The sequence below is a fragment of the Ranitomeya imitator genome, chromosome 2 (genome assembly GCF_032444005.1).
Source record: "Ranitomeya imitator isolate aRanImi1 chromosome 2, aRanImi1.pri, whole genome shotgun sequence".
Lineage (NCBI taxonomy): Eukaryota > Metazoa > Chordata > Amphibia > Anura > Dendrobatidae > Ranitomeya > Ranitomeya imitator.
Window position 1 is genome coordinate 147022372 of NC_091283.1, and position 12726 is coordinate 147035097.

The 12726-nt window shown below is 49.8% G+C and overlaps 1 protein-coding gene across 7 annotated transcripts in view; it reads right to left on the reverse strand.

Moving 5' to 3' along the window:
* Positions 1–206: 206 nt before the first annotated feature.
* The window catches only part of GARNL3 (GTPase activating Rap/RanGAP domain like 3), a 184062-nt gene continuing 171542 nt past the window's right edge, over positions 207–12726 (reverse strand). For all 7 annotated transcript variants that reach the window (XM_069747371.1, XM_069747373.1, XM_069747375.1 and 4 more), the window contains one exon: positions 207–1329. In XM_069747371.1, coding sequence (XP_069603472.1) covers positions 1170–1329 — 160 coding nt within the window. In that variant the 3' untranslated portion in view covers positions 207–1169. The remainder of the gene's footprint in view (positions 1330–12726) is intronic.

The window sequence follows — 12726 nt, forward strand, 5'->3', positions numbered from 1 at the left end:
AGCATATTCCATAGGTGGAGGGATGGCTTTGTTACAGTGTGTCAGTACAGGTGTGGTTAGCCTGGCTTGGTGCATGAGCTCTACACACCGACACATTGTAACAAAACCATCCAGTAACTCATTCCGATCACCTCGCCTCTAGCCTGTACACTACCTACCACTCCCAACATCCACCCTGTTTGACTGTGAAAGAACCACACAAAGGCCAGAGCCCAAACTTCATCAATTTTATTGTGGCGCCCCTGTGTGGTGAAGTGTTCATGTACAGGCCACAGACGGGACACAGTGACATCACGTGGCGTAGAAACAATGGAAATACGATCATTAAGACACTTGGTGGTTGGCGCTTGTAGGAGTTTAGCAGTTAACCAGAATCAGATACAAAACCACACGTTCTGGCCCCTTAGGAAAATATAGAAAGTAAAAACCACAATTTGTCAGAAGATCGGAACGTCCCACAAGAAATTACTCTGGAACATTCCAGCAGTTTCTTCTCGGCAGCACATCAAGGTTGTGACTCAGCTGAAGTGCAGGAGGAAGCATGCAGTGCACAGACGCTCCAATCACTGTCACAACACAGCGGCAGGTGTACAACAACTCCCAGCATCACGTGCATTCAGAACAGCATGTGATCAGGTGTGGAACACATCACACGACAGCTGGGGATCTCCATGTACAGGAAGGGGTGAGACACTACCGCGACGAGTTGTCATATCCTCAGTATACATACATTAATGTGACAGTGTGGTGCGGCACGTCTCCTCCAGCCTCCAGGCAGGGGCGTAATCAGAGTCCAGACCCCCCCACCCCCAGCCACCGTGGGACAGGTCCCATGTAGAATGGCAATCCAGCCTGTAATATAAGCCAGAGCTTCCCCAATTTCCTGGCCGACTACTCCGTACAGCCAGCAAAATCGTGACCGCCGGGGTCCGCAATATACCCAGCACCACTGCAGTATATGGAGAGTCATTCTACACAAGGGCCAGGACCAGAGTGTTCTGCTGTATCACCCCATCTGTATACGGCCTCATCTGCGCGGCTCCTCACTTGGTGTCCACGTCCTGCTCAGACCTGATGGATGTTTCTCCTGCAGGCAGCAGATCACAGGTGGCCATGGTCAGACGTTGCGTGCTTTGCGCAGAGGATGAGGCTCACGTCGTAGATTGTCTTCACTTTAAATCAACAATATCTTCATCGAAGGATGCGGTCATGTGACAGAGGCTGCTGACTGGGGGGCTCTCCTCTACGCTGACAGTAGACTCGGGGTCTGAGCTGGTGGAGCAGTGCCGCTGACCCCCACAGTTACTGTCAAATGATTCTGAATTTATCCTGGGGAAAAAAGAGAAACAGCAATGAGATGACTGCAGCTCGGAGCACTTGTCTCTAGCCGGCCGCTCACAATGAAGGCAACTCATTGCTAAGAGACCAGCCAGCAATTTTATTGCCACGTTACTCCTGCACTGGTGTGGAAGGGACCGGAGTCACTCGCACACCCCTCCATAATCCTGGGCACGTGTAGAGTCTCTAAAAGCAGGACAACAGGTACCCGCGGCCCGGCCGGGTGTGGGCATGGCCCTCCATGACTTTTCTCACAAGTGTTAATATAATTTGTAATAAATTTGGCCCTTGGTACATGAATAAACTCAGAAAATTTTCTTTTACAGTCTAAAATTGTACAGACGCTTCAGTCTTTATATCAGACGGCATGTGATCTACAGGGAAGTGGTCAGCGGGTGGGACGCTGTATCCAGTATGAACTGTGAAAGTGGATGGAAAGTAAGGCAAATGCCATAGAGTGAAAAGCAGAATAAGTGTCACAGAAAAACAGACCAAAGTGCATATGACCCAGGAACAGGATCAGCGCCATGAACGGTATCCACTGCTACTGATGAGTGCCACTAATAAGGCTAGGTTCACAATTGCGTTAATGGCAATGCACTGACGGCATCCGTTACATAACGGCACTAACGCTATGGAACAGATGCGTTAGCACACCCATTAATTGCCATTATGTAGCGCATCGCTAACGCATGTCATAATCGGCATGCGTTAGTGATGTGCCGTTATTCTGTGACGGACCCTCGGACGCAGTCTGCAGCATTTTCGGGTCCGCCACCGCTAGTAATAAACATGATATTTTTCGGCACCAACGCAATGTGAACCTAGCCTTAGGGATATGGTGAAGGGGCGGGACCAGGAGCGCCATGACCACCAATAGGAATGAGACAGTAAGCCACGCCTCCTTTGGTGTCGGTCATGTGACTGGTAAGGGTCGTGACTCGAACTTCTCAGTCAGCATGTACCCGGCGTGCGCGTCAGCTGATCTGAATGCGTTCCATTGGTTGTCATGGGAATCGAAACGCAGGAGGCTGGATGGTAATGAGACACAGGAAAGTAGTGGTATTGAATCAGGAGGGCAGTAAGGACGTGGTAATTATATCTGGCTCTAAAAGAGGAATACATTAGTGAGCATATTGATAATAAAATATTAGAACATATAAATTCTATTACAGAGTAATTCATCACAATATCAGCTGTCAGTGCACTACAAGAACTATGGAAAAGGAGATTTTTGTGTACTCACCGTAAAATCTTTTTCTCCGAGCCACTCATTGGAGGACACAGGACCATGGGTGTTATGCTGCTGCCACTAGGAGGACACTAAGTAAACAAAAAGAATAACTCCTCCTCTGCAGTATACACCCCTTCACTGGCTACAATTTCAACCAGTTGGGTAGTAAAGCAGTAGGAGCATGAACAAATGACAAACTGTGTCAAAAACCAAGAAGTAACAACAAGCCAAACAGGCTAACAGGGTGGGTGCTGTGTCCCCCAATGAGTGGCTCGGAGAAAAAGATTTTTATGGTGAGTACACAAAAATCTCCTTTTCTCCTACGCCTCATTGGGGGACACAGGACCATGGGACGTACAAAAGCAGTCCCTGGGTGGGGAGCAATATGCTAATACCCCATGTACCACTGGCTTACGGCTAAGGAACTGCCGCTTGCAGAATGCGCCTGCCAAGGGCGGCGTCTGCAGAAGAGCGAGAATGAATGTGGTAATGTTTGGTAAAAGTGTGCAAACTGGACCATGTCGCAGCCTTGCAGACCTGCTGTGCTGACGCCTGGTGCCGAATGGCCCATGAGGCGCCCACCGACCGAGTAGAATGGGCCTTGATCCCTGCTGGGATAGGAACTCCTTTGGCATGATAGGATTCTTGAATAGCCGATCGAATCCATTTGGCTAGAGTAGCTTTGGAAGCGGGAGAACCCCTCCGTGGTCACTCTGGAAGTACAAACAGGACATCCGACGTGCGGAAGGGAGCCGTCCGCGAGACGTACCAATGAAGAGCTCTTACCACATCAAGAGTGTGCAGAGCCTTTTCAATGCGGTGGACCGGTGCCGGACAGAACGAAGGCAGAACAATCTCCTCATTGAGGTGGAAAGAAGAAACGACCTTGGGCAGAAAAGCGGGAGAGGTCCTCAATACCGCCTTGTCCGGATGAAAAATTAGAAACGGAGGGCGGCCAACTCCGAAACCCGCCTGATGGACGTAATGGCCACTAGGAAAACTACCCTCCAGGAGAGGAAGGTCAGGGAAACGTCCTGTAGCGGTTCGAAGGGAGACTCCTGAAGGGCTCCGAGAACTAAATTAAGATCCCACGGATCCAAGGGCATTTTGTAGGGAGGCGCCACACGGGAAACTCCCTGGAAAAAAGTCTTCACCGGCAATCTATTGGCAATCTTTCGCTGGAAAAGGACTGACAATGCCGAAACCTGACCCTTTAGAGAGCTAAGAGCAAGTCCCGACTCTAGTCCAGATTGGAGAAAATCCAATATGGCAGAGATAGAAAACACCAGGGGAGATCGCCCCTGTGCTTCGCACCATGAGAAGAAAATATGCCAGGTACGGTGGTAACTGCGCATGGATACAGGTTTCCTAGCCCTGATCATGGTGGAAGACACCTTTGGGAGAGAAACCCGCTTGGCCTAGAATCCAGGATTCAACGGCCAGGCCGTCAAAGACAGGGCCCCTGAGTTCTGGTGGTAAATCAGGCCCTGTGAGAGAAGATCCACGCGATCTGGAAGACGCCAGGGGACGTCGGCGACCAGCTGAACCAGTTCCGCGTACCATGCGCGGCGTGGCCAGTCCGGCACGACAAGGATCACTGGTACCCCCTCTGCCCTGATCTTCTTGATGACCCTCGGCAGTAGGGGAAGAGGGGGAAAAATGTACGGGAGGCAGAATTGACGCCAAGGCAGGACCAGGGCGTCTACTCCGATGGCCTGTGGGTCGAGTGACTGTGCAAAGAACTGTGGAACCTTGTTGTTCAACCTGGATGCCATGAGATCCACATCCGGGGTCCCCCAGCGACGACAAATCTGCTGGAAAACCTCCGGGTGAAGGGACCACTCGCCCGAGGCGAGACGCTGGCGGCTGAGGAAGTCCGCCACCCAATTCTCCACACCTGGAATGTGGATCGCTGAGATGGGCGAATGGTTGGATTCCGCCCAGTGCAGGATGTGGGACACCTCGAGCATAGCAGTCTTGCTGCGGGTTCCCCCTTGACGGTTGATGTACGCCACGGCCGTGGCGTTGTCGGACTGGATTCTGACTGGGTGACCCGCCAGAAGGTGGGGAAACTGGAACAATGCTAGTCTGATAGCTTGTATTTCCAGGAGATTGATGGGAAGGTGAGACTCTCGAGTGGACCACCGCCCCCGAGCTGTGTGATGGTTGAAAACCGCCCCCCAGCCTATGACGCTGGCATCGGTGGTCACCACCAGCCACCGCACAGGGAGAAAAGACCTTCCCTGGGTTAGGGAGGACTTTAACGTCCACCACCTGAGGGTCTTCCTGACCCGTGGGGGCACAATGAAGCGGCGATCGAGGGAGGACGGATTGCCGTCCCACACCGACCGTAGCGCATGCTGAAGGGGACGGAGGTGAAATTGCGCAAATGGAACCGCTTCCATGGCTGCTACCATCTGCCCGATAATACGCATGCTGAATCGGATGGAGTGGGAAACTGGACCGGAAAGACTCTGAGCTCCCTGCTGCAAGGCCAAGGCCTTGTCTTGAGGGAGTATGACCAGACCGCAAGAAGTGTCCAGAGTCATCCCAAGAAAGGAGATCCGTTGGGCCGGAATCAGAGAGGATTTTTCGAAGTTTATCTTCCAACCCAGGCGAGAAAGAGTATCCACCGTGAGAACGACAGACTCTTTGCAGGCTGGATAAGAAGGACCTTTTATCAGTAGGTCGTCCAGGTACGGAAGTACCACCACTCCTCTGGAATGAAGAATGGCCATGGCAGCCGCCATGACCTTCGTGAAGACTCTGGGGGCGGTGGCAAGTCCGAAAGGCAAGGCCACAAATTGGAAGTGTTCTCCGCGACATGCGAAGCGGAGGAACTGTTGATGCGGAGGAAAAATTGGGATGTGGAGGTAAGCATCCTTGATGTCTATGGACGCCATTCTGAAGTGACGGATTTTTACAAATTTGTTTAGCAGCTTCAGGTCCAGGATCGGACAGAGCGATCCGTCCTTCTTTGGAACCACAAATAGGTATGAGTAGAACCCTTTGAACCTTTGGTCTAGGGGAACCGGCATGATGACTCCGTCCCTTTGAAGTGACCGTATGGCCTGGAGAAGAGCTGTTGTCTTTGATTTTGGGGGGCAAGACTGGAATAGGGGGGGGGGAGGGGGAGAAAATTCTATTTTGTATCCGGTGGACACCAGTTCCCTGACCCACTCGTCGGAAATGACTGAGAGCCAGGCTTGGCGGAACAAAAGTAAACGCCCTCCTACCCTGTTGGTGCCCCTGGATGCAGCAAGTAGTCATTGCGTGGAGGATCTAAGGGATGATGCTCCCTTAAACTCGGGAGGTCTCGGTCTGGGTTTCCAGTTACGGTTAGGTCTGTAAGAGACCTGGGAGCCTCGTTCACCGCGCAGGCCTCGCACTGATGCGGAGGTAGAGGGTGTAGTAGACCAGTTGGTATTGTTACGAAAAGGCTGAATTCGGGGTTGTTCTTGATACCGAAACTGCCAGGTAGGCTTTTGCTGTGGAAGAAATTTACTTTTTCCCCCGGTGGCATCCGAGATCATTTGGTCTAATTTTTCTCCAAACAACCGACCAGCCTGGTAGGGCAGAGATGTCAAAGAACGCTTGGACGCTGAATCTGCTCGCCAATCCCTGAGCCACAGGGCTCTTCTAATGGAGATTGCATCCGCGGCTGCCTGTGCAGCGCAATTGGCTGCGCATATTGAGGCGTTGACTATGAAGTCCCCGGCCTGGGCTATCTGGTTAGTCAGGTTGATCGCTTCTGGGGGTAAGTTGCTAGCTTGCATGGTCATGGAAAGTGTTATGAACAGGTAATTCAGAACCACAATGGACCTTGAAGTTCAGAGCATACAAAGTGACCTGACATTTACCAAAAACATATGACGAGCTCTGAGACGTGGAAACTCTGCTGACCGCAATCCCTAATCCTATCACACCACACTAGAGGTAGCCGTGGATTGCGCCTAACGCTCCCTATGCAACTCGGCACAGCCTGAGAAACTAACTAGCCCTGAAGATAGAAAAATAAGCCTACCTTGCCTCAGAGAAATTCCCCAAAGGAAAAGGCAGCCCCCCACATATAATGACTGTGAGTAAAGAAGAAATACAAACACAGAGATGAAATAGATTAACCAAAGTGAGGCCCGACTTACTGAATAGACCGAGGATAGGAAAGATAGCTTTGCGGTCAACACAAAAACCTACAAACAACCACGCAGAGGGGCAAAAAGACCCTCCGCACCGACTAACGGTACGGAGGTGCTCCCTCTGCGTCTCAGAGCTTCCAGCCAGCAAGAAAAACCAATATAGCAAGCTGGACAGAAAATATAGCAAACAAAAATAACATAAGCAGAACTTAGCTAATGCAGGATAGACAGGCCACAGGAACGATCCAGGAGGAAGCAAGACCAATACTAGAACATTGACTGGAGGCCAGGATCAAAGCACCAGGTGGAGTTAAATAGAGCAGCACCTAACGACTTAACCTCATCACCTGAGGAAGGAAACTCAGAAGCCGCAGTACCACTCTCATCCACCAAAGGAAGCTTATAGACAGAACCAGCCGCAGTACCACTCACGACCACAGGAGGGAGCTTGGCCACAGAATTCACAACAGGAAAGCGTCTCGGCCCAAGCGACCATAGCCTTAGCCACCCAAGAGGCAGCGAAGGATGGGAAGAGAGAGGCTCCTGTGGCCTCGAAGATGGAGCGAGCCAGATAATTCAATCTGGTGGTCAGAGGGGTTCTTAACAGAGGAGCCGTCTGACAGGGACAGGATGGTTTTGGAAGCGAGATGTGACACAGCAGGGTCGACTGAGGGGGACTGCAGCCAGTCCTTGATTAGCTCCTGAGAAAAAGGATATTTGGCCTCTATGGGCTTTTGACCCATGAAGCGTTTATCAGGACGGTCCCTATGTTTCTGTACAATTTCCTTGAACTCAGGATGAGTGACAAAAAACTTTTGGACACGTTTAGTCTTTTTGAACGACACCACATGTTCGGGCGCGGATACGGATTCCTCGGTCACCTTCAGGGTCTGGTTGATCGCCTCGATGAGAGAGTCGAGTGTCTCTTGGGAGGGGGAGAAATCCTGAACGCAGGAATCGTCGGACTCATATTCAGAATCGTTTGGGTTGTCTGGAGAAGGGGACCGGGAGGCGGAGGCCGTAGACGCTGAAAAACCAACTGTCCCATGGACAGGGAATGAAACATGGACCTGTTTTCTGGAACCCCGAGAAAGAGGAGATAGAGCATGCCCCCTGCTGGTGGATGGATCCGTACCGTCGCCCGAATCCCCTGCGGACTGACCTGAAGGGGGGCCCCGGAGGGAATCAACCGCCCTGACTAGAAAATCCATAGATCGTGACAGAGAAGCTGCCCACTCAGGGAGACTAGGCACCACAGGGTCGGCGGCGGTATCGGTGGAAGGCGGCTGCACTGAGGCCGGGACACAATCCGCACACAACCGGCTAGTGTGAGCTCGGGGCAGGGCCGTATTGCAAGTGGCACATACAGTGAAAAACACTGTGTGCTTCTTGTTACCCTTTTTTGTCTCCTTGGATTGAGACATAGTGTCTTTATAGACAGAGCGGGCAGTATACGCAGGGAAGGGGATTAAGCTTTCTTGAAGCAGCTTACCCACGGTCCTGTGCCTGTGTCCCCGGGGAGGAATTAGCCGTGGTGGTTCCTGGAGTGTCGGTGAACGCGTGGTCTCCTTGCAGAGAGGAAAAACAATATGGCCCCCGAGATCTGCAGGGCGCCTCTCGTCCCAGACGAGAAGCGCCAATATAGGGGGCGGGGTTACAGCCGTGGGAGGGATTTGCCCACTGCGGCCTACTCCGGCTGAAAAGCCGGGGGCTAGATTTCTGGGCCCTGCCGGCGATGCGCGGCGGTGGCCGCGACGGAGCGCTGCTGAGCACTGCTGACCCCCGGCGCCTCTCTCCAGGGACCCGGACCGCATAGCTGCCGCAGAGTGGGAGCGCAGGGAGGGTATATACTCAGTGTCGCAGGACCACCTGTCACTGTGAGGGTGCGCGCTCAATCAATGCACCCTGGATGGGGGATGGAGAGACCCCTGATGCGTCTTCATCTGTCCCCCCAAAGGGGTTTGTCTTGGGGCTGTTGGTACATCTTCCTCTGTCATGCCCCGGAGAGGTACATGAGAGCAGGGCTCTATGTGCTCGCTGGAGGGAGGGAGGGAAGGAGGGAGGGGGGGGAAATCAGGACCAAGGATGGAACCGTTGCCCCGGTAAAATTATTTGTGCCCCAGACGTTGCAGGAGAGGGACGGGGAGGTATACTCGCCGTGCTCGCCTGTTGCTGGTTCGGGGGAGAACGGGCCCTATAAAAAAAAAAGGACCCGTCGCCCCTTCACTCCGTTAGGTAAAAAATAAAAATTTCCATAAAATTAAAATTAAAACAAGAAAGTTGGGGTCTGAAAAAAAGACCCAAGTGCCTCCTACAGACACTAAGCAAGAACTGGTTGAAATTATAGCCAGTGAAGGGGTGTATACTGCAGAGGAGGAGTTATTCTTTTTGTTTACTTAGTGTCCTCCTAGTGGCAGCAGCATAACACCCATGGTCCTGTGTCCCCCAATGAGGCGTAGGAGAAAAGGGGGTTTAAGATATAGCTAACATTTCCATACATAATTGAAGATCATAGCCCCCGTTTAGGCCCTTTGGAGACGAGGATTGCAATTTGTGAATCCAAAAGGCTTCTCGGAGGCATATATGATCATTGATATTCAATCTTTTATTGGTTGGGTGGTCTAAGTGGTCCACTACATTGTATAAATGCCCCAAGATTTTGTAAATACCTTCTGCAATATGTGCCTGTGAGTGGCGCTATCGCTGCTCACTCAGTCTGCATCACATGATACTGATGTCACGTTAACTTCCTGATCTCCTGGATTCACCCAGGCGTGACCCAGTCCCCAAATTCCCCTGATGGACTGGGCTGTGGGTGGCGTTTCACCACACGTTACTGTCCAGTATCCAGAACGCACTTGTGGCAAATGAAAGCAGGTGACAGAGGGAAAGAGCACACAAAACGCTGACACCGAATCTCTTGATTACTAACAATTTTTTTCTAACTCACTGAAATTGAGATTGGGGTATGCATCGTTTCATTGCTAGAGGATGAAGACTGTCGAAGTGAAGAACACAAGTACAGTCAGTAGGTTTGATGTACAGAATTGTGGTTAACTGACCTAGATTATCTAGGAGTTCCATAGTATCTAAAAAATTGATACTGTGTGTATCCTTGGATGTAGAGTAAAGTCGAGAAGGCCAAGACAAGTCGAGAATGGAAAGAATTCGTTGAGGGACTCGGACAGCCCCCATATGCAAAATATGTCATGAATGTAACGTTTCCACACTATCAAATGTTGTTGGAAAAGAGAATTTGAATAAACTAGTTCGGCCACAAATGGATCCTATGGTCATTGAATTTTGTATAGAATTACTAACTTTGGTTGCTACTAAATTTTAGTTTCAGGTTTCATTTTATTTACAAACACAGGGGACTGCAATGGGCTCGAATGTGACCCCCATATGCAAACGTTACATTGGTGACATCTTGCATATGGGGGGGCGTCTTGGCCTGGTCTAAGTTTCTCCATATCCAAGGATACTCACAGTATTTTTGGGGGGGATACTAAGGTACTCAAAGACATTCTAGGTCAGTTAACCACAGATCTTTACATTAAACCTATTGATTAAATCTTTTTAACTTCAACACTCATCACCCTCTAGCGATGCATACCCCAATCTCAATGGGTTAAAAAGATTGTTTGTAATCAAGAGATTGTCTCAACATTTAGTTGAAATGCACCAAGGATTTAGCGAGAGACTCCCCTCCCAGTACATTACAGCATTCCCCTAACACCATCCGTACCTCCAGTACCAAGACTTGATCGTACTCCATTTGTACATAGTTACCATTCCTATGCATACGTGTTATATTAGACCATCCGTAAACATTGGAGTATCCTGCTTATCCCACTATAAAGGAATTTCAGAATCAATTCCTTCCCTGCTTCAATCGGGCACCAAATATCAAAGATTTTCTGGTACATGCAGATTTCAGTATGTTGCGCACTACTACTAAACAGTATTTTTTGCAGACTCCCAAAATGAGCACATTCAATGCCACCAATGCAACAACCTGTTACGGGGTAATCTTAGCCATCGTCCCTACACAGGTAGGCAATATCAAATCAAAGACTTCTCTATGTGCGACTCCTCCTTTGTGATATACCTAATAACCAATAAAAGACTGAATATCAAAACATAAGTCTACTATCAGGTGTAAAAATGTACTATTACCTTATTTTATTAAGCCTGGACATACCACCTCCCAATTGCTATTTCTGTTAATAGAAAGTATCCCTGCCCCCGATGGGGGTCATCATATAGGCCCCTTAAAATGTAGAGAAGCTTTTTAGATTCACAAATTGCAATCCTTGTCTCCAAAGGGTCTAAACGGGGGCTATGATGTTCAATTATTTATGGAAATGTTAGCTATATCTTAAGCCCCCTTTTCCATAGTTCTTGTAGGGCACGGATAGCTGATAGTGATGAATTACTCTGTAATAGAATTTATATGTTCTAATATTTTATTAGCAATATGCTCACTATTGTATTCCTCTTTTTGAGCCACGTATAATTACCACGTCCTTACTGCCCTCCTGATTCAATAGTTCGTTCCGACTACTGTGACAACCAATGGAACGCATTCAGATTAGCTAACGTGCACACGCTGACTAATTAGTCACACTCCTTACCAGTCACATGACCGGCACTTTGAGAGATGCTCTCCTCCACAGTTGCTAATTGAGAGCGAAAGTCACAAGAGGCATGGCTTACTGTCTCATGCCTATTGGTGGCTATGATGCTCCTGGTCCCGCCCCTTCACTATAACCCTTATATGTGGCGCTCATCCGTAGCGGTGGATACCGTTCACGGCGCTGATCCTGTTCCTGGGTCATATGGACTTTGGTCTGTTTTTCACTCTCATGTATGACATTTGTCTTACCTTACACTGGGTACAGCATCCACCCGCTGACCACTTCCCGGTAGATCACATGCCGTCTGATATAAAGACCCAAACGTCTATACAATTTTGGACTGCAAATTAAAATTTCCTGAGTTTATTCATGTACTGAGGGCCAACTTTATAACAAATTATAGTAAGGGCATTGGACTCTACCTGAGCGCCTTCTTCAGTATGGCTGTGTCTTTTCTGTCATTCCTCTCATGAGTAGCTCTACCTCTAAGTAATTTATATATGTGGATGCAGGGCTGACAAGGTTCTTCCTATAATCGTTCTCGCCATTAGGACACACAACGGCCATAGACTGATGACATAACACTTCCAAAATCCTACAACCAATCCACACCTATTGTCCTACGTTGCGTTTACTCTGCTTCCTGACCTAAATACGTTCACCACAAAGTGCAGCACTGCACTCATCCCAATATCACATGTACTCAGCGTCAGTAGGGTAATGACATCACCTCATTCCCCAAGCGCAGGTCGGGCGCAGACTACATGTCTTGTAACTGAGGGGAAAATCTACTGCTGTCACACTCGGAGCTGCAGCTGTCCTCTGCCAACATGTCCAGTAATGAAGGGACACATCTACTACCGTCACACCCAAAGCTGCAGATGTGTTCCGCTCACTTGTCCGGTAATGGAGGAATATGTCTACTACAGTCACGCCCAAAGCTGCAGATGTGCTCCTCCCTCGTGTCTGGTAATGTAGGAACAGGTCTACTACCGTCACACCCAGAGTTGCAGACATGTTCCGCTCACATGTCCAGTAATGGAGGAACAAGTCTACTACCGTCACACCCAAAGATGCAGATGTGTTCTGCTCACTTGTCCGGTAATGGAGGTACACGTCTACTACCGGCACACCCAAAGCTGCAGATGTGCTCCGCCCTCGTGTCCGGTAATGGAGGGACATGTCTATTACTGTCACACCCAGAGCTGTACACGTGTCTGGTAATGGAGGGACATGGCTACTACTGTCTCACCCAGAGCTGCAGGCGTCCTCTGACCACGTGCCCAGTAATAGAGGGACACATCTATTACCATCACACCCAGAGTAGCTGCAGACGTCCTCTGCTCACAGTCGGACCTTGTTCTGGCCGCCTGTGCGG